We start from the raw sequence: 20,296 nt of genomic DNA, 5'->3' as shown, positions 1-20,296 counted from the left end.
CTCCGTTAGTACACACGCGTGCTCCGTTAGTTCACACACGTGTGCTCCGTCAGTTCACACACGCATGCTGTTATTTCACACACGCGTTCTATGTTAGATCACACACACGTGCTATGTTAGTTTACACACGCATGCTCTGTAGATCACACATGCTCCGTTACATCACACACGGGTGCTCTATTTGATTACACACGCATGCTGGTGCTAGAACAAGGCTTCACGAGTTCCAGGGGTAGAATTAGGCCATTCAGCCCATCAAGTCCACTCCGCCATTCAATCATGGCTGATCTATCTCTCCCTCCTAACCCCATTCTCCTGCCTTCTCCCCATAACCCCTGACACCCGCACTGATCAAGGACGTTCTTTTAGGAAGGGGATGAAGAGGAATTTCTTTAGTCAGAGGGTGGTGAATCTGTGGAATTCTTTGCCACAGAAGGCTGTGGAGGCCAAGTCAGTGGATATAGATAGATATCTAGAGATAGATTCTTGATTAGTACGGGTGTCGGTGGTTATGGGGAGAAGGCAGGAGAATGGGATTAGGAGGGAGAGATCCATCATACTTGAATGACGGAGTGGATTTGATGGGCCGAATGACCTAATTCTACTCACATCGCTTAGGATGTTATGAACACTGTAGCAAAGGTTGTTGATGTTGCTTTTCTTCCCCCTCCTCTCCCCGGAACAAGTACGTCCGAGTATTATTTGACAAGATCACCGGCCTGATTAGTGCAATCGAGAACCGGCACAAGAATATTTCTCTGCCCATCACACAAAGTTTCTACTGGTGAGTAACGCCATGCGGGTACACTCTCTCCCTCTGTACCAATTCTCCTCAGTCTGAAGAAGGGTCTCCGCCCTAAAAACCTCACCCATTCCTTCTCTCCAGAGACGCTGCCTGTCCCCCGCTGAGTTACTCCAGTATTTTGGGTCCGTTTCCGATTCACAGCTGATTCATATGAAGCAGCTTCATCGTAAACTCATGGTGGGGCAGCGGTAGAGTTGCTGCTTTACAGCGAATGCAGCACCGGAGACCCGGGTTCGATCCCGACTACGGGTGCTGTCTGTACGGAGTTTGCACGTTCTCCCCGTGACCTGCGTGGGTTTCCTCCGAGATCTTCGGTTTCCTCCCACACTCCAAAGACGTGCAGGTTTGTAGGTCAATTGGCTTGGTATAAATGTAAAAATTGCCCCTAGTGTGTGTGTAGGATAGTGTTAATGTGCGGGGATCGCTGGTCGGCGCGGACCCGGTGGGACAAAGAACCCGTTTCCACGCTGTATCTCTAAAAACTAAACTGAACGACAAGAAAAGGAACAAAACGTCAACGTTTCACGAGAAGTTTAGGGTGTGGGCTGAGGATGTTTTGATTGAACCACTCCTCAGTTTCCCACGCAAGGCCCAGAGAAGATGAACAGAAACGCATTGGTTCCCCATCCCCATTGGAATCCAGGGATAATTAGATCACACTACCGATAATTGGAACAAGGACCAGAGGGAGGTTGAGGAAAAGGACTTCCCACTGAGGGTGGAGGGAGTCTGGAACCTACTGCCCAAAATAGCAGGTGATGGGATAAATCTTCAGAGTCCCAACTTTGGACTTTAGCAATGCAGCACGGAAACAGGCCCTTCGGCCCGTCGACCAGCGACCACCCCGCATGCTATCACCATCCACTATCTGCCCACACACTAGGGACAATTTAACAATATTTCTTTAACCAAAGCCAATTAACCTCCAAACTTGTACGTGTGGGAAGAAACCAGAGCACCTGGAGAAAATTAGAAGCATAGAAGCATTGAAAATTGGTGCAGGAGTAGGCCATTCGGCCCTTCGAGCCAGTACCCAATATGATCATGGATGATCATCCAAAATTAGTACCCCGTTTCTCCCCATATCCCTTGATTCGTATTTTTTTGTTTTGAAAATACCCGTAAGACAGGACTAGTGTACGGGTGGGTGATCGATGGTCGGCGTGGGCTGATGGGCCTGATTCCCCGCTGCATCTTTTGATCAATGGTTCTGCCGGGAACTACAGGTGAACCTCCTTGTTGATTGTGTTTGCTCAGGTACAGTGCCAGCACAGGTGACAGGCTCAGTAGCCAGGCCTCCGGTGCCTACATCTTCCGACCAAGTAACGATATACCCGTTGCGTTATCTAAAGAGGCCAACGTCTACAAAATCGAGGTGAGGTCCGAGCATTGTTGTGCTTGGGGAAAGCAGCTTGCCGGCTGCACGACTGTTCTCTGCAAAGTTTTGACCAAGATCGGGGAATCCACAGAGTTTAGTTTAGAGATACAGCACGGAAACAGGCCCTTCGGTCCACCCAGTCCACATCAACCAGCGATCCCCGCACATTAACACTATCCTACATACACTAGGGACAAGTTACTCTTACACCAAGCCAATTAACCTACAAACCTGGACGTCTTTGGGGTCTGGGAGGAAACCGGAGCACCTGGAGAAAACCCACGCAGGTCACGGGGAGAACGTACAAACTCCGTACAGACAGCACCCGTAGTCGGGATCGAACCCGGGTCTCCGGCGCTGTGAGGCAGCAACTCTACCGCTGCGCCACCGTGCCGACGAATGTCTTGTAATGTTTTTAAGGATTAATGATAGATAATGGGCCTGGGAACACGTGGCCCAATGCGAATCTGCCGGGCGGGTTTGCCAAAGACGGGGACTTTGCCAAAGATGTTTCAGGGTGACACGGTGGTGCAGCGGGTAGAGCTGCTGCCTTGTAGCGCCAGTGATCCAGGTTCAATCCTGACTACGGGTGCTGTCTGTACGGAGTTTGTACGTTCTCCCCGTGGGTTTTCTCTGGGATCTCCGGTTTCCTCCCACACTCCAAAGACGTGCAGGTTTGTAGGTTAATTGGCTTGGTATAAATGTAAATTGTCCCTAGTGTGTGTAGGATAGTGTTAATGTGCGGGGATCGCTGGTCGGCGTGGACTCGGTGGGCCGAAGGGCTTGTTTCCGCCCTGTATCTCTCAACTAGACAAGATACAGTCTGGTGCGGAAATGGAATGGCAGGGGGGTGTGTGTGAAATTTAATGTGTTCCTCAATGATCATTTTAAGCCTTTTGCTGGAGATTGAATGCATTCATTTTCACCCATCCATTTCACAGACAGAGTTGTTTCAGGAAGTTTATCAGAACTTCACGCCCTGGTGCTCACAGGTGGTGCGGCTGTACAAGCAGCAGAAGTTTGTGGAACTAGAATGGACTGTGGGGCCGATTCCTGTGAAGTAAGTCTAGGGTCCTTCCGCTGCTGGACGGGTGGGGGCAGGGTGTGGTGGAGACGCCCCTCAAAATAAGGGAAGGGATTCCACGCCAGTGGGCCACATGAGTGGCAAGGGTGGGGGATAAATTGGTGTCATTTGTATTAGCAGTATTGAAGGTTGTTGGCTGCAACCTTCCCTCCATTGACGAACTGTACACTGCAAGGGCCAGGAAGCGAGCGGGTAAGATCATCTCTGACCCCTCTCACCCTGGCCACAAACTCTTTGAATCACTTCCCTCTGGAAGGCAACTCCGGACTGTCAAAGCTGCCACAGCCAGACATAAAAACAGCTTTCTTTCCACGAGTAGTAGCTCCACTCAATAACCAAAAATCTGTAGCTCTGGTATTTTATTTAATTCACGTTTAATCAATAATGTTTTATTATTAATGTTTAATGTTTTATGTGTCATTCCTAAAGCCCCTGTCCCACTTAGGAAACCTGAACAGAAACTTCTGGAGACTTTGCGCCCCGCCCAAGGTTTCCGTGCGGTTCCCGGAGGTTTTTGTCAGTCTCCCTACCTGCTTCCACTACCTGCAACCTCCGGCAACCACCTGCAACCTCCGGGAACCGCACGGAAACCTTGGGTGGGGTGCAAAGTCTCCAGAGGTTTCCGTTCAGGTTTCCTAAGTGGGGCAGGGGCGTAACTGTCACTGTATGTCATGTTGTCACTTGCGGGTGGAGCACCAAGGCAAATTCCTTGTATGTGAATATACTTGGCCAATAAACGTATTCATGTATGTAAAGCCTTAGAGAATGTCGGATGGAGTTTTGTAAGGATCATGTATTGGATATATTTATTTCTCGAATAAAGTATATTTTGAAATTTTACAAAAAAAAAGGGGCACCTGTTACTAGTTGTTCCTCTGCAGTTCCATGTGGTCTTGGATGGAGTTGTTCCCATCTTGTCCATCTCGGAGTCTGTACGTTCTCCCCGTGACCCACGAAGGGGTTTTCTCCGAGATCTTCGGTTTCCTCCCGCACTCCAAAGACGTGCAGGTTTGTAGGTTAATTGGCTTGGTGTAATTGTAAAATGTCCCCAGTGTGTGTGTGTGTGTGTGTGGGGGGTGTTAGCGTGCAGGGGGCCAGTGGTCGGCGCGGATTTGGACCAGTTTCCGCACTATCTCTAAACTAAACTAAAACCAATAATCAAAGACAAAAAAGCTGGAAAAACTCAGCGGGTGCAGCAGCATCTATGGAGCGAAGGAAAAAGGCAACGTTTCGTCCCGAAACGTTGCCTTTTTCCTTCGCTCCATAGATGCTGCTGCACCCGCTGAGTTTCTCCAGCTTTTTTGTGTACCTTCGATTTTCCAGCATCTGCAGTTCCTTCTTAAACAATAATCAAAGACACATCTCTTCTTGTGCCCTCTGGTGGAATCAGATGGAAGAGCAGGAAATTAAACACATCTTTCTCTGAACCTTTAGTGACTTAATCGGCAAAGAAATCATCAGCCGCTTTGACACACCCTTAAACACAGCGGGAACCTTCTACACCGATTCCAACGGCAGAGAAATCTTAAAACGAAGGTAAGAACGGTGCCGGAGAATCCTCTTTGTAACAGAAGTATTATCACGGGCATTTAGTCCGATTTATTTCGTATTATTTCGTCTGAAGAAGGTTCTCGACCCGAAAGGTCACCTATTCCTTCGCTCCATAGATGCTGCCTCACCAGCTGAGTTTCTCCAGCATTTTTGTCTACCTATTATCTCGGGCAAGACACAAAGTCACTGCAACGACCAGGTTCAGGAATAGCTCCTTCCCCACAGCCATCAGGCTATTAAACCTGGCTCGGACAAAACTCTGAACATTGATAATAATAATAATAATGGATGGGATTTATATAGCGCCTTTCTAATACTCAAGGCGCTTTACATCGCATTATTCATTCACTCCTCAGTCACACTCGGTGGTGGTAAGCTACTTCTGTAGCCACAGCTGCCCTGGGGCAGACTGACGGAAGCGAGGCTGCCAATCTGCGCCTACGGCCCCTCCGACCACCACCAATCACTCACACACATTCACACACAGGCAAAGGTGGGTGAAGTGTCTTGCCCAAGGACACAACGACAGTATGCACTCCAAGCGGGATTCGAACCGGCTACCTTCCGGTTGCCAGCCGAACACTTAGCCCATTGTGCCATCTGTCGTCATTATCTGTTATTTGCACTTGATCAGTTTATTTATTCATGTGTGTATTTACGTATATTATGGTATATGGACACACTGATCTGTTTTGTAGTCAATGCCTACTATATTCTGTTGTGCTGAAGCAAAGCAAGAATTTCATTGTCCTATACAGGGACACATGACAATAAACTCTCTTGAACTTGAATTTGAGCATGTGTGGCGAGAATAATGGATAAGCAACGTTTCTAGTCGGGACCCTTCTTCAGACAGCACTTGGCACTGGGTTGATGCTGGTTTACACTGAAGATAGACACAAAGAGCTGGAGCAACTCAGTGGGTCAGGAAGCCTTATAAGAAGATACATGATACATAGATACATAGAAAATAGGTGCAGGAGTAGGCCATTCGGCCCTTCGAGCCTGCACCGCCATTCAATATGATCATGGCTGATCATCCAACTCAGTATCCCGTACCTGCCTTCTCTCCATACCCCCTGATCCCTTTAGCCACAAGGGCCACATTTAACTCCCTCTTAAATATAGCCAATGAACTGGCCTCAACTACCCTCTGTGGCAGAGAGTTCCAGAGATTAGGGAATAACATGAGTAACGTTTAGTGCAAGATAAAGTCCAAAGATAGTCAACCCGAAACGTCACCCATTCCTTCTCCCCAGAGATGCTGCCTGTCCCGCTGAGTTACTCCAGCATTTTGTGTCTGTCTATGACTGTTCTTTTGCCTCCAAGGAGAAATTATCGGCCGACGTGGCAATTGAACCAGACGGAGCCCGTGGCTGGGAACTACTACCCTGTGAATAGCCGTATCTACATGAAGGTAAATATAGGGGACGATCAGCCATGATCACAATGAATGGCGGTGCTGGCTCGAAGGGCCGAATGGCCTCCTCCTGCACTTATTTTCTATGTTTCTATGTAAATCCGGACTCGGTTAAAACTGCGTCATATTCCCCTCCTGGGAATTGGAGCAGGTCTTGCTCCAAGTGTGGTCCAAACCCCTTCATTGCCTGGGGAACCATCCATTGCCCCACAAGGAGGAAGAGGTGGGTGGTGCCACTGTGGTGAAGGTGCCGACTCCTTACCCCGCAACCTGTAGCGTTCACCAAGATGAGCTCAAAGTTATTCCTGGGGTGTGGACACAATCAGTGGTGGCGCAGCGGTAGAGTTGCTGCCTCACAGCGCCAGAGACCCGGGTTCAATCCCGACTACGGGTGTTGTCTGTACGGGGTTTGTACCTTCTCCCCGTGACTGCGTGAGTTTTCTCCGGGTGCTCCGGTTTCCTCCCACACACCAAAGACGTACAAGTTTGTAGGTTAATTGGCTTGGTATATGTCCAATAGTCCCTAGTGTGTGCAGGAAAGTGTTAGTGTGCGGGGATCGCTGGTTGGAACTGACTGGGTGTGCTGAAGAACGTGTTTCCGTGCTGTATCTCTAAACTAAACTCTGTGCCATCACGTAGCTTAATTGGCAATTGTAAAAATGCCCCAAGCATGTAAACAAACGGTAGAATCTAAACGGAGGGGGAAAGTTGTTGCGAATGTGGCATGAATGTAAATGGGTGCCAGAAGGCTAGCATGGATGTGTTGGGCCGAAGGGCCTCTTTTTGTGCTGTACAGCTCCATGAATGACACTGACCACCATCTGAAGGGTGGGGAGGGAGATGGGATTTAGCCATTGGGACCCTGGGGTTTAGCCTTACGGCACTGTTTCTGTTTCAGGATGAAAGGAATCAGCTGACGGTGCTGACTGACCGATCGCAGGGAGGGAGCAGCGTCACGGATGGTTCCTTGGAACTCATGGTAAACAACCTCTTGTTCACATCCCAGGCAGGGCGAGGAGGGGACTGAAGAAGGGTCTCCACCCGAAACGTCACCCATTCCTTCTCTCCAGAGCCTCTGCCTGTCCCGCTGAGTTACTCCAGCATTCTATGTCCACCTCCTAAACCTATGATATCTTATGGTAGACACAAAAAGCTGGAGTAACCCAGCGGGACAGGCAGCATCTCTGGAGAGAAGGGATGGATGATGTCTGAAATGTCACCCACTCCTTCTCTCCAGAGATGCTGCCTGTCCCGCTGAGTTAAGGGCCTCTCCCACTTTCCCAATTACTCATGAAACCTCCCGAGTTTTCCCCTTGATTCAAACTCGGAGATAATAATAATAATAATGGATGGGATTTATATAGCGCCTTTCTAATACTCAAGGCGCTTTACATCGCATTATTCATTCACTCCTCAGTCACACTCGGTGGTGGTAAGCTACTTCTGTAGCCACAGCTGCCCTGTGGCAGACTGACGGAAGCGTGGCTGCCAATCTGCGCCTACGGCCACTCCGACCACCACCAATCACTCACACACATTCACACACATTGACACACAGGCAAAGGTGGGTGAAGTGTCTTGCCCAAGGACACAACGACAGTATGTGATGCCAGCCAGTTTTTTTTACTCATGGACATTTTTCAACATGCTGAAAAAAACGTCCCGACTTACCTGATGCCCCGAGTACCTACAGCTGGCATTACGGGCCGCTACGAAACATCTACGGACTCCTACGGACATTCTCCGAGTTTGAATCAAGGGGAAAACTCGGGAGAATTCGTGAAGGTGGGACAGGTCCTTTACTCCAGCATTTTGTGTCTACCATCGATTTAAACCAGCATCTGCAGTTCGTTCCAACACACTATGATATCTTATAGTTGATGCTCCCTGCAGCTGTAGTGTGGCCAATGGAAGTAATGAATGTAGATTTTGAAGGTGTTGATAATGAAATAAATATTTTTCTCTCTTGTAACTCGAATGCTTCTTGTTCTGAGATGCTTCTATGCTGTTCTATGTTGTGTCTGTGGGTGATGGGATTATGGAACGAGCTGCCAGAGGAGGTAGTTGAGAAGGTCAGTCTGCCCCACGACAGAAGGGGGAGGAATTGTATAGTTTGATAGCCAAAGGGGAGAAGGATCTCCTGTGTGGTTCTGTGCTGCATCTTGGTGGAACCAGTCTGCTGCTGAAGGTGTTTAAGAAGGAACTGCAGATGCTGGAAAATCGAAAAGTGCTGGAGAAACTCAGCGGGTGAGGCAGCATCTATGGAGCGAAGGAAATAGGCAACGTTGCCAATTTCCTTCGCTCCATAGATGCTGCTGCACCCGCTGAGTTTCTCCAGCACTTTTGTCTACCTGTTGCTGAAGGTGCTCCTCAGGTTGACCAGTGTGTGGTGGAGGGGGTGAGCTGTATTGTCCAGGATGCTCCGCAGTTTGTGGAGATTCCTCCCCTCCAAGACCAACCTCCCGGGAATCCAACTCCAACTCCAACTCCGCCCCCAGGACAGAGCCAGCTTTCCCGGTGAGCTTGTTAACGGATGAGCACATTGATTATAAAGAGAGGGTTGACTCTGTGGAAGACAATAGACAATAGACAATAGGTGCAGGAGTAGGCCATTTGGCCCTTCGAGCCAGCACCGCCATTCAATGTGATCATGGCTGATCATCCCCAATCAGTACCCCGTTCCTGCCTTCTCCCCATATCCCCTGACTCCGCTATTTTTAAGAGCCCTATCTAGCTCTCTCTTGAAAGCATCCAGAGAACCTGCCTCCACCGCCCTCTGAGGCAGAGAATTCCACACACTCACCACTCTCTGTGTTTCCTCGTCTCCGTTCTAAATGGCTTGCTCCTTATTCTTAAACTGTGGCCCCCGGTTCTGGACTCCCCCAACATCGGGAACATGTTTCCTGCCTCTAGCGTGTCCAAGCCCTTAACAATCTTATATGTTTCAATGAGATACCCTCTCATCCTTCTAAACTCCAGAGTGTACAAGCCCAGCTGCTCCATTCGCTCAGCATATGACAGTCCCGCCATCCCGGGAATTAACCTTGTAAACCTACGCTGCACTCCCTCAATAGCAGGTAGGTGGTGAATGTGGTGTAAGGTGCAGGGTTTGGAGGAGGCGGGGGGTGGTGAGATGGGTCTGGACTGCCGGCTGTGTTGTAGATGTGTACCCTCACTCCCTCCATCCCCACAGGTCCACCGGAGGCTGCTGCACGATGACCACCGAGGGCTGGACGAGCCGCTGTCGGAGCCGGGCTACGACGGCAAGGGTCTGGTCGTGCGGGGGAAGCACCTCGTCTTCCTCGACACGGCCGATGACTCAGCGGAACTCCACCGGATACAGGCGGAGGCGGAGATCATGGCGACGCTCGCTGTCATGGGCGTGGGGCCCGAGGCACCCTATTACCACTCCCAGCCTCGCATCACTGAGGTAACCCAGCTCACTGTGGGGGTGCAAGCTTGGACCACGGGGAGGGGGGGGGGGGTAGAGCAGCTAGCGATAGGAGCAGATTTAGGCCATTCGGGCCATCGAGTCCACTCCGCCATTCTATCATGGCCCCGTATCTGAGGAAGGATGTGCTGGCTCGGGAGAGGGTCCAGAGGAGGTTGACAAAAATGACCCCAGGAATGAGTTTAGACAAAAACGCTGGAGAAACTCAGCGGGTGAGGCAGCATCTAGGAATGAGTTGGTTAGCATATGATGGCATTGGGCCTCTACTCGCTGGAGTTCTGAAGAAAGGTCTCGACCCAAAACGTCACCCATTCCTTCTCCCCAGGGATGCTGCCTGTCCCGCTGAGTTACTCCAGCATTTTGTGCCTATCCCGGAGTTTAGAGGATCTCTGCGTCCTCATCCCATTTTCCTGCCTTCTCCCCATAACCCTTGACACCCGTTCCAAATCAAGAATTTGCCTTAAACATGGACTACTTGTCCTCCACAGCCCTCAGTGGCAATGAGTTCCACAGATTAACTACCCTCTGACTAAAGAAGTTCCTCCTCACCCCCTTTCCAAAAGAGCGCCCTTTTATTCTGAGACTGTGACCTCTGGTCCAAGACTCTCCCACCAGTGGAAACATCCTCTCCACATCCACTCTATCCAAGCCTTTCATTATTCTGTAAGTTTCAATGAGGGGACCCCTAAACCTTCTAAACTCCAGCGAGTACAGGCCCAGTGCTGTCAAATGCTCATCATATACTAACCTACTCATTCCTGGGGTCATTCTTGTCAACCTCCTCTGGACCCTCTCCAGAGCCAGCACATCCTTCCTCAGATATGGGGCCCAAATATGCTCACAGTACTCTAAATGCGGCCTGACCAGCACCTTATAGAGCCTCGGTATTACATTGGGGGTGGAAGTTTGGACCACGGGTCAGCAAGTCCATGTGATAGCAGCAGATTTAGGCCATTCGGCCCATCAAGTCTACTCCACCATTCAATCATGGCTGATCTATCTCTCCCTCCTAACCCCATTCACCTGCCTTCTCCCCGACACCCGTACTAATCAAGAATCTATCTCTGCCTTAAAAATACCCATTGACTTGGCCTCCACAGCCTTCTGTGGCAACAGCTCTTCCCTCTGATTAAAGTGCCTGTCCCACTTTCCCGAGTTAGTCACGGATTCTCCCAAGTTTTCAAACTCGCAGAATGTTCGTGACGAGTCCGTAGGAGTCTGTGGATATATCGTAGCGGCTCGTTATGCCAGCCGTCGGTACTCGGGGCATCAGGTAAGTCGGGACGTTTTTTCAACCTGATAAAAAATGTCCACGAGTAAAAAACATAGCCCTGAGTACCTAAGGCTGGCTTGACGAGCCGCTACGATACATCCACGGACTACTACGGACATTCTGCGAGTTTGGAAACTCTGGAGAATTTGTGAATAACTCGGGAAAGAGGGACAGGCCCTTAAGTATATCCAGGAGATACCATTCACTGAAGGGGCAGCACAGTGGCGCAGCTGACCCCGGGTGCTGTCTGTGCGGAGTTTACAGCTACCCGATCTATGATTTTGTACACGATGAACTGTTGCTTTCATTTGCACTTCACAAGGACCTTGTTTCTCTGGCTCTTGCAGTTCACAGCCCTGAAGGAGGAACTACCTCACAACATCCACCTCCTCTCGCTGGCTCAGTGGGACAACGCGACGGTGATCTTACGCCTGGAGCATCAGTTTGAAGTGGGAGAGAGCCAAGTCTACTCCAAGCCCCAGACCGTCAATCTGTCTGTAGGTGCCTCATCTGTATTTGCGGACAGCCATGGACTGGCAGTGAGAGGGGGAGGTGGGCGGTGGATGGAGAAGATCTCTGTTGTATGTGAATGTGTTAAATTTATCCCACCAGTCCATAAAGCTGGGAGTTAAAGTAGGTCGAGCTTAATAGGGCGATACAATGGAGTATACATTGTGTAGTGAATATGGGCTGACCCAAAGTGCAGTTACAGCTGTGAATGAATAAGATGAGGTGTGACACATTGACGGAGAAGTAGAGACCCATGTACAACCTCTCTTCAGATTTTCCCGCCCCCACCACATCAGTCTGAAGAAGGGTTTCGGCCCGAAACGTTGCCTATTTCCTTCGCTCCACAGATGCTGCCTCACCCGCTGAGTTTCTCCAGCATTTTTGTCCACCCTCTCTTCAGGCTTCTTCAGTCGGAAGAAGACTCTTGACCCGAAGCATCATTTATCCATTTCTCTCCCCTGCCTGACATGCTGAAGAGCCTGAAGAAGGGTTCCAACCCAAAACATATTCCTTTTCTCCAGAGATGCTGCCTGTCCCGCTGAGTTACTCCAGCATTTTGTGTCTACCTTCGGTGTAAACCAGCATCTGCAATTCCTTCCTCCGCCAATTTTAATACCTCCTGTTGCTCTGAAGCCTGACCAATTATAAAGTATCAGTGATAGGGAGTGAATCCTTGCTCATATCCTGCACAGCAAGTTGTTGAAGTACACTCATTATTGCAGGTCAGAATTTTTCTGTGCAAGTTCTGATCTTCCCTCACCCCTTCCAGCACTTTGTGTCTTATCGTCAGTCTAAACCAGCATCTGCAGTTCCTTCCTCCACACTATGTATGTTATGTTTCATACCCGCTGCCACTCAAAGTATGGTCTACACCAGCTGCTTGGAGAAGATTTACATCCAAATTCAAGGGGAGAGGGAGGGGGTAAGCAGAAAACAGCCAACAATAGAGCTGCCGTCTAATTCTATATCTCTCTATTTCATTCCAGCGGTTATTCTCTGCGTTTGAGATTAAGTCGGTTGAAGAAATGTCTCTGGGTTTCAACCAGCAGAGAAAGGATATGTCCCGACTCACCTGGAATTCTGTAGAAGGTTAGTCCGGCAATTCCAAGCCTCTGACCCTCTCTCAATAGACCATTCCCTAAGTTATTGCCTGCATTTGTCGCCCCTGCAGTCCGGCAGGGCTCGGAGCTCTAGTGGGAGATGGTGAACAATCTGGGCCAACAGCCCCTCATCAGAACTGGGAAAAGATCTGTGCCCTCATCATTTTCACGGTCTTGGGTCTGAAGAAAGGTCTCGACCCGAAACGTCACCCATTCCTTCTCTCCAGAGATGCTGCCTGTCCCACTATCCTACACCCACTAGGGACATTTTTTACATTTACCAAGCCAATTAACTTGTACGTCTTTGGAGTGTAGGAGGAAACCGAAGATCTCGGAGAAAGCCCACGCAGGTCGGGGGGAGAACGTACAAAATCCGTTACAAAAACCTGCTAACCGCTCTTCTATGGGACTTGCTGCCTATTCTTCTATGGGACCTGCCACCTGTTCTTCTATCCTGCTACCTGCTCTTCTATGGGACTTGCTACCTGTTCTTCTATCCTGCTACCTGTTCTTCTATGGGACTTGCTACCTGTTCTTCTATCCTGCTACCTGCTCTCCTATGGGACCTGCTACCTGTTATTCTATCCTGCTACCTGCTCTCCTATGGGACCTGCTACCTGTTCTTCTATCCTGCTACCTGTTCTTCTATGGGACTTGCTACCTGTTCTTCTATCCTGCTACCTGCTCTCCTATGGGACCTGCTACCTGTTCTTCTATCCTGCTACCTGTTCTTCTATGGGACCTGCTACCTGTTCTTCTATCCTGCTACCTGCTCTCCTATGGGACCTGCTACCTGTTCTTCTATCCTGCTACCTGCTCTCCTATGGGACCTGCTACCTGTTCTTCTATCCTGCTACCTGCTCTCCTATGGGACCTGCTACCTGTTCTTCTATCCTGCTACCTGCTCTTCTATGGGACCTGCTACCTGTTGGGGCCTATGGATGGGAGCACAGGAGTGATTTGATGAAATGGAGAGTTTGGATAACCACAGTAAGGAAAGATTAACGAAGGGAAGTGAAGTTGAATAATAGCCCTACCCCACGGTACGAATTCATTCCAAGAGCTCTCCCGAGTTTAAAAAAAATCTAACTCGTGATAAGCACGGAGAATGAACGTAGCGGGTACGTCGGAGCTCGGGGACGTCTCTTGGCGGCTCGTAACGCTAACGGCAGGTACTCGGGAAGACTCGCTAACGGCAGGTAAGCTCGGGAAGACTCGTGAAGATTTTTCAACATGTTGAAAAATGTCCACGAGAGCCCCGAGTACCGACGAGCGGCCATTACTGTAAATCTCCGCGTTCGAATCAGGGCAAACTCGGGAGAACTCTTGGAATGAACTCATACACTGGGATAGGGCTTTGAGGGTGTTCAGTGTAACGATGACTGGAAATAAATGTAACCAGCATCCCCCAACACAGACAGGACTTGTTCTGTAGCGTGTGTGTAACAGTTGTGTTGTGCCGCTGTTTTCCAGAGACAGAAGGCCCCAGACCGTTCTCCGTGTACTCTGTGACTCTGCGTCCCATGGAAATCCGCACGTTTCGTATCAGCGTTCGTCACGGCTAACCACCCGAGCTCTGCTGGCCAGGACTGAGAGAAGTGATAGAATGAGCCGAAACAATCAACAGGCACATGAACCCATCCACGGAGGGTTTTTTTAATTCCAGCCGCATCCAGCCTTCTTTCGCTTCTTTCTATTAACAAAGGTTTACCCCTTTTTTGATAGCTCCTGCATTTTTTAAATCTGTGAATTTAGCTTCTGTTAGTTGCTTCCAAAGCAATGGTCTACCGACCTCAGAATGTAATTCGCACACACACCCTCTCACATTGCCTTTGATTACAATGCGTGGGGGAGAAGTAACAAGATCTAGTCAGGTAATATTTTGGTTGCATTCACTATTTCCCCCTCATCCACATTTACTGTTGCTCAAGACTCCAGCATCTGCAACATCTTGCATTCCCCCCCCCCCCCCACAATCTCCATAGACTTACTGTTCACTAAAAGTGATTGTGATTTGTGTTACAGACACTTTGAGGGTCATTTTGGTCTGGTCTGGTCTGGCCGAGAAAGATTGTGTAAGTGTGCAAATGCATCTTTTCCAAAAATGAGCTTTGGTGAAGAGCATCCCTTCAAAGCTTCTGCCTAATCACAATTTAACATGACCTCCCTTCTATCCCCCTCAAACAGATCCTTTGCTGGAGTCCTTGGTACAAGAAAGACCTTGTGGCTGAGCTGATCTGATAATAAGTGCTCTCTCTTTTCTCCTCTCCCTCCCCACCCAAACAAAAACATAAAATGAAGAGGATCTATACAATTTCGATCAAGTCTGTGGAAAACTTTACAAGGGGGTTTGTAAATTCCCGCTTCAAGGACCACTGATTCACAAACGTACATTTGGCACCTATTGATGAAAATATTTTTTGTGAAAGCATGACTTATCTTGGATATTAACGGAAGGGCAGAGAGTCGAAACGCCAGTAGGTGGACAAAGTGCCCACGATTCTAGTGTTGTAAAACCGCTGATCCTTCAGCTAGGGCTCCTGTGCCTTCTGAGGATACCCAGGGTAAATTATGCAATGGTGCATCTGGAGAGAAGGATACATGGGCAAAGTATTGTGGCAAATTATTAGTATTAAGGAGGAGGAGGGGGGGGGGGGTGAAATATGCTGGGAGAGATACAAGTGCTGGATGATTGAAGAGGGACAATTCAGAAAAGTTTAGCAGCATCTGCCATGAAATCTCAAATTGTGCCATGATTTTTTTTTTTACGGAAAGCGCTAAAAAGGAAAAAAAATAAACCTCATGCCAAAGCAACTGCAGTGCCTTGTCTCTCCGTTCTCTCGTGTCACACATCAGCTACGGGTTTATTTATTGAAAAAAATGCAGTTTAATTAAAAATAAAATTGAAAGACTGCAGGCCGGGTCGAGTTGTGAACTTTACATTCCATTTACAGATTCTGCACACTTACAGCGAGGGTATGGACTCAATTTACAGCTGGTGGCCTGAGGATGCATGTTCCGGAGCGCTCTCGAGAGGCCTCTTCCCCACCGCCTCACCCTCCTGTAATCGTAGAAGCTGCAGTACTCTCCCTATGTGCATTTACCCTGTGTGAGGAAGGAGAATAGTTAAACCCATTGCCTCCCACTCTTGTCCAGAAGATACGGGAGTAGAATTAGGCCATTTGGCCCATCAAGTCTGCTCCGCCATTCAATCATAGTTAAATACAATTCTCATCTCCATTCTAAAGGCCCATCCTTTTATTATAAGGTCATTAATAGGAGTAGAATTAGGCCATTCAGCCGATTAAATTGATATAATTGATAATTGATATAGATAGATATAATTTAATTGCCACACAACCAAGGTCGGTGGAATTTGGGTTGCCAGCAGCGGTACAGTAATAAAGAACACAACCACAATAAAAATTTTACACAAACATCCACCACAGCATTCATCACTGTGGTGGAAGGCACAGAGCTTGGCCAGTCCTTCTCCATTTTCCCCCGTGGTCGGGACCTCCACCCTCCACAGCCGTTGCTGCGGGCGTCCAGATGGTAAGGGACAAAGTCAAAGGCAGATCTATCTCTCCATCCTAACCCCATTCTCCTGCCTTCTCCCCCTAACCCCCATACTAATCTAAAATCTATATCTGCCATAAAAATATCCACTGACTTGTGGCCTCCACAGCCTTCTGTGGCAAAGAATTCCACAGATTCACCACCCTCTGATTAAAGAAATGTCTCCTCATCTCCTTCCCCCTGTAAAATTGCCCCCAGTGTGAAGGGAATGGATGAGAAAGTGGGATAACATTAGATCTAGTGTGAACGGGTGATCAATGGCCGGCGTGGACTCGGTGGGATGAAGGGCCTGTGTCCGTGCTGTCTATCTAACCAAAAACTAAAGCCCGAGTATGGCTACCGGATCAATGCAGGGAAGTTTGAGTGTCGGGATTAATGGTTCATGCATCTGACCTGACCTGACCAGGCAGGGGTTGGACAGGCTAGATGCAGGAAGATTGTTCCCAATGTTGGGGAAGTCCAGAACAAGGGGTCACAGTTTAAGGATAAGGGGGAAATCTTTTAGGACCGAGATGAGAAAAACATTTTTCACACAGAGAGTGGTGAATCTGTGGAATTCTCTGCCACAGAAGGTAGTTGAGGCCAGTTCATTGGCTATATTTAAGAGGGAGTTAGATGTGGCCCTTGTGGCTAAAGGGATCAGGGGGTATGGAGAGAAGGCAGGTACGGGATACTGAGTTGGATGATCAGCCATGATCATATTGAATGGCGGTGCAGGCTCAAAGGGCCGAATGGCCTACTCCTGCACCTAATTTCTATGTTTCTATGACCTCACCTAAAGCAGACACAGAATGCTGGAGTAACTCAGCGGGACAGGCAGTGTCGTTGGAGAGAAGGAATGGGTGACGTTTCGGGTCGAGACCCTTCTTCAGAGTCTGAAGAAACGTCACCCATTCTCTCTCTCCAGAGATGCTGCCTGTCCCGCCGAGTTACTCCAGCACTTTGTGTCTATCTTTGGTTTTAACCAGCATCTGCAGTTCCTTCTTCCACATCATGGAAGCCCCCGTCTATTGGAGCTCTGAGCACTGGGTGGGACCAAGACTGTTCTACAGGAGCCTCACCACAGATTTGTGTTCTTACCTCTCTGGGCTTTTTGCAGAGGATTTGCTTTCCATGTTCCGCATCTTCATTGCGTTGCTTCCGTTTGTTCTGCAGCCGCTTCCTTTTCTCTTCCAGACAAGGATGGATTCCTCCGCTACGAGACACAAAACACAAGGGCTGATGAACACACCAGTTCATCGAGCTAGAGGTGGACGGCACGATGGCACAGCGGGTTGAGCCGTTGCCTCCCTGTGCCAGAGACCCGGGTTCCATCGTGACCAGGTAGTTTGCATCTTCTCTCGGCGACAGCATGGGATTCCTCCCACATCCCAAAATCATGAGAGGAATAGATTGGGTAGATGCACAGAGTCTCTTGCCTGGAGTAGGTAAATCCAGGACCAGAGAATGTAGGCGGGGGGGGAAGGATTTAATAGGAACTAGAGGCATAACTATTACATGCAAAACATGGTAGGTGTATGGAACAAGCTGCCAGTATCTGCAATGCTTTATTTTCCAGGCTATATTGCCTTCCACATCACCACCAATTTCCATGCCATCCGCAAACATCAGAGAGTTAGATTTAGCTCTTGGGGCTAACGGAATCAAGGGATATGGGGAGAAAGCAGCAACAGAGTACTGATATGGATGATCAGCCATGATCATATTGAATGGCGGTGCTGGCTCGAAGGGCCGAATGGCCTACTCCTGCACCTATTTTCCAGGTTTCTAACTTACTCCTACATTCACGTTCCATTGAGAGTGACATCCCTTAAGAGGTGCCTGCAGGATTTTTCTTTTTTTCTTTTTAATCAAAAATATTTATTCAAATATAACGCTAAGATGGCGGCGCGCACGGGAGCAGCGGCTCACGGCTCTCCGTCTCGGTGGTCTTTCTTGTTGTTCGTGTACGTTTTATTGTTCGTGTACGTCTTCACTATCGGTTCTGCGAACATCCGCTACACCCGCCAGAACCTCATGGACATCGGTGACCAGCATCAGACATCTGTTTCGAGTGTCTTTCATCACACGCATAGCACCCCGGGCGACATAGCGAGACCACCGGGGTCCCCGTGGATTGTTGTCGGGTCTAGGAGGCGGCGCAGACAGAGGAGGGAGAGGAAGCAGAAGCAAGGCCGCAGGTCCGGTGTTTTGCTAAGGCTAAGAAAACAACCACACAAGCCACCTCTACCGAGCCTGTATCTCTCCAATGCCAGATCCCTGGTTCATAAAATGGATGACCTGGAATTACAACTCGCTGGAAATCGATATGTTCGTGACTGCTGTATTATGATTATCACCGAAACCTGGCTTCACCCGGGGATACCTGATGCTAGCATGCAGCTAGCAGGACGCTTTCTGCTCCGCGGGGACAGGACTATGGACTCCGGTAAGAGCAGGGGAGGGGGCCTCTGTATCTACGTGCATGAGAACTGGTGCAACAACGGGACAATCATTGTTCCCCTGACCTCGAGTACATGTCTGTAAGATGCCGGCCTTTTTTTCTACCGAGAGAACTAACAGTAGTGATTGTCACGGCTGTGTATATTCCACCTGACGCCAATGTAAACACGGCGCTCTCTCTCCTGCTGAACACCATTAATGAACAGCAGTGGGCCCACCCCGAAGGTGTTCACATAATTGCAGGGGACTTTAACAAGGCCAACTTGAAGACTGTACTGCCGAAATTTTATCAACATTTCAAGTGTTCTACTAGAGGGGTGAACACGCTGGATCTTGTCTACACCAATATTAAGCACGCGTATAGAGCCATGCCCCTCCCCCAACTCGGCCAGTCAGATCATCTCTCCCTCCTGCTCCCCCCAGCCTACACCCCCCTCAGACGCAGTGCCAGGCCCACCATAAAGTCTGTTACAACCTGGCCTGAAAAAGCACTCTCCCATCTACAGGACTGCTTTACACAGACAAACTGGGACGTATTCGAACACCAGGATCTGGAAACTCTCACGGAAACGGTGCTGGACTATATCAAGTTCTGCATCGGAAACGTGACTGTGGACAAAAACATTCGGGTTTTCCCAAACCAGAAACCCTGGATGTCCAGCCAGGTCCGCACACTCCTCAGAGCCCGCGATGCTGCCTTCAGGTCAGGTGACAGAGCTCTGTGCAGGGCTGCTCGAGCCGATCTGGAAAGTGGAATTAAAAAAGCCAAGGTGGACCATAAGAGGAGCATAGAGTCCCACCTGTCCAGCAATAATACACGGGAGGTATGGCGGGGCATACAAGACATTACAAACTACAGAGGCTGTGCCACAACGACAGAAGACCTGAGTGCGCCGCTGGCAGAGAAGCTAAATTGCATCTTCTCCCGCTTTGAAACATCACAACAGCAGCACCCATCTGCTACAGTCCTGCTCCCACCCTCACCTGGCTCCTGTACTACTCCACTCACTGTAAGGGAGCACGATGTCAGACGGGTGCTCCTGGCAGTGAACCCCAAGAAGGCTGCCGGCCCAGATGGAGTACCTGGTAAGGTGCTCAAAGCGTGTGCCCACCAGCTCACTGTCATCTTCACCAGAATCTTCAACCTCTCCCTGGACCAGGCAGTTATCCCGTCCTGCCTAAAATCAGCCACAATCGTCCCAGTGCCGAAGAAGTCTCCCATCACCAGCCTAAATGATTACCGTCCCGTGGCCCTCACTCCGGTAATCACGAAGTGCTTCGAGAGATTGGTCCTCCAGCACATCAAGGACTATCTCCCTCCAGACTTCGACCCCCACCAATTCGCCTATTGCCCAACCAGATCCACAGAAGACGCCATCACCGTAGCTCTCCACTCTGTGCTGAGCCACCTGGAGCAGGGGCAGAGCTACGTCCGGATGCTCTTTGTGGATTACAGCTCAGCTTTCAACTATCATTCCGGACATTCTCATCGACAAACTGGTCACTCTCGGCCTCCCCACTCTCACATGTGCCTGGATAAAGGACTTCCTCACCAACCGGCCCCAGACTGTGAGACTCGGCCCCCACCTCTCCTCCACTCGCATGTTGAGTACCGGCTCCCCACAGGGCTGTGTGCTAAGCCCCCTCCTATACTGTCTCTACACCCACGACTGTAGTCCGGCCCACAACAACAACCGCATCGT

At 49.4% G+C, this 20,296-nt stretch overlaps 2 protein-coding genes across 3 annotated transcripts in view; one reads left to right on the top strand and one right to left on the bottom strand.

Moving 5' to 3' along the window:
• man2b1 (mannosidase alpha class 2B member 1) overlaps nt 1-15,386 on the top strand; it is a 38,165-nt gene extending 22,779 nt beyond the window's left edge. The window contains exons 15-24 of the mRNA XM_033050747.1: nt 687-784; nt 2,063-2,180; nt 3,125-3,243; nt 4,702-4,803; nt 6,148-6,235; nt 7,137-7,217; nt 9,432-9,668; nt 11,310-11,459; nt 12,459-12,561; nt 14,046-15,386. Coding sequence (XP_032906638.1) covers nt 687-784; nt 2,063-2,180; nt 3,125-3,243; nt 4,702-4,803; nt 6,148-6,235; nt 7,137-7,217; nt 9,432-9,668; nt 11,310-11,459; nt 12,459-12,561; nt 14,046-14,137 — 1,188 coding nt within the window. The 3' untranslated portion in view covers nt 14,138-15,386. The remainder of the gene's footprint in view (nt 1-686; nt 785-2,062; nt 2,181-3,124; nt 3,244-4,701; nt 4,804-6,147; nt 6,236-7,136; nt 7,218-9,431; nt 9,669-11,309; nt 11,460-12,458; nt 12,562-14,045) is intronic.
• A 62-nt stretch (nt 15,387-15,448) lies between these two features.
• trmt1 (tRNA methyltransferase 1) overlaps nt 15,449-20,296 on the bottom strand; it is a 39,568-nt gene continuing 34,720 nt past the window's right edge. For both annotated transcript variants that reach the window (XM_033050748.1, XM_033050749.1), the window contains 2 exons: nt 17,232-17,346; nt 15,449-15,677 (listed from right to left, as the gene is read on the bottom strand). In XM_033050748.1, the coding sequence (XP_032906639.1) occupies nt 15,663-15,677; nt 17,232-17,346 (130 nt within the window). In that variant the 3' untranslated portion in view covers nt 15,449-15,662. The remainder of the gene's footprint in view (nt 15,678-17,231; nt 17,347-20,296) is intronic.

This window comes from Amblyraja radiata, chromosome 35, assembly GCF_010909765.2.
Source record: "Amblyraja radiata isolate CabotCenter1 chromosome 35, sAmbRad1.1.pri, whole genome shotgun sequence".
NCBI lineage: Eukaryota > Metazoa > Chordata > Chondrichthyes > Rajiformes > Rajidae > Amblyraja > Amblyraja radiata.
The sequence above is the reverse complement of the archived record's forward strand: the minus strand, read 5'-3'. Positions and strand labels throughout refer to the sequence as shown.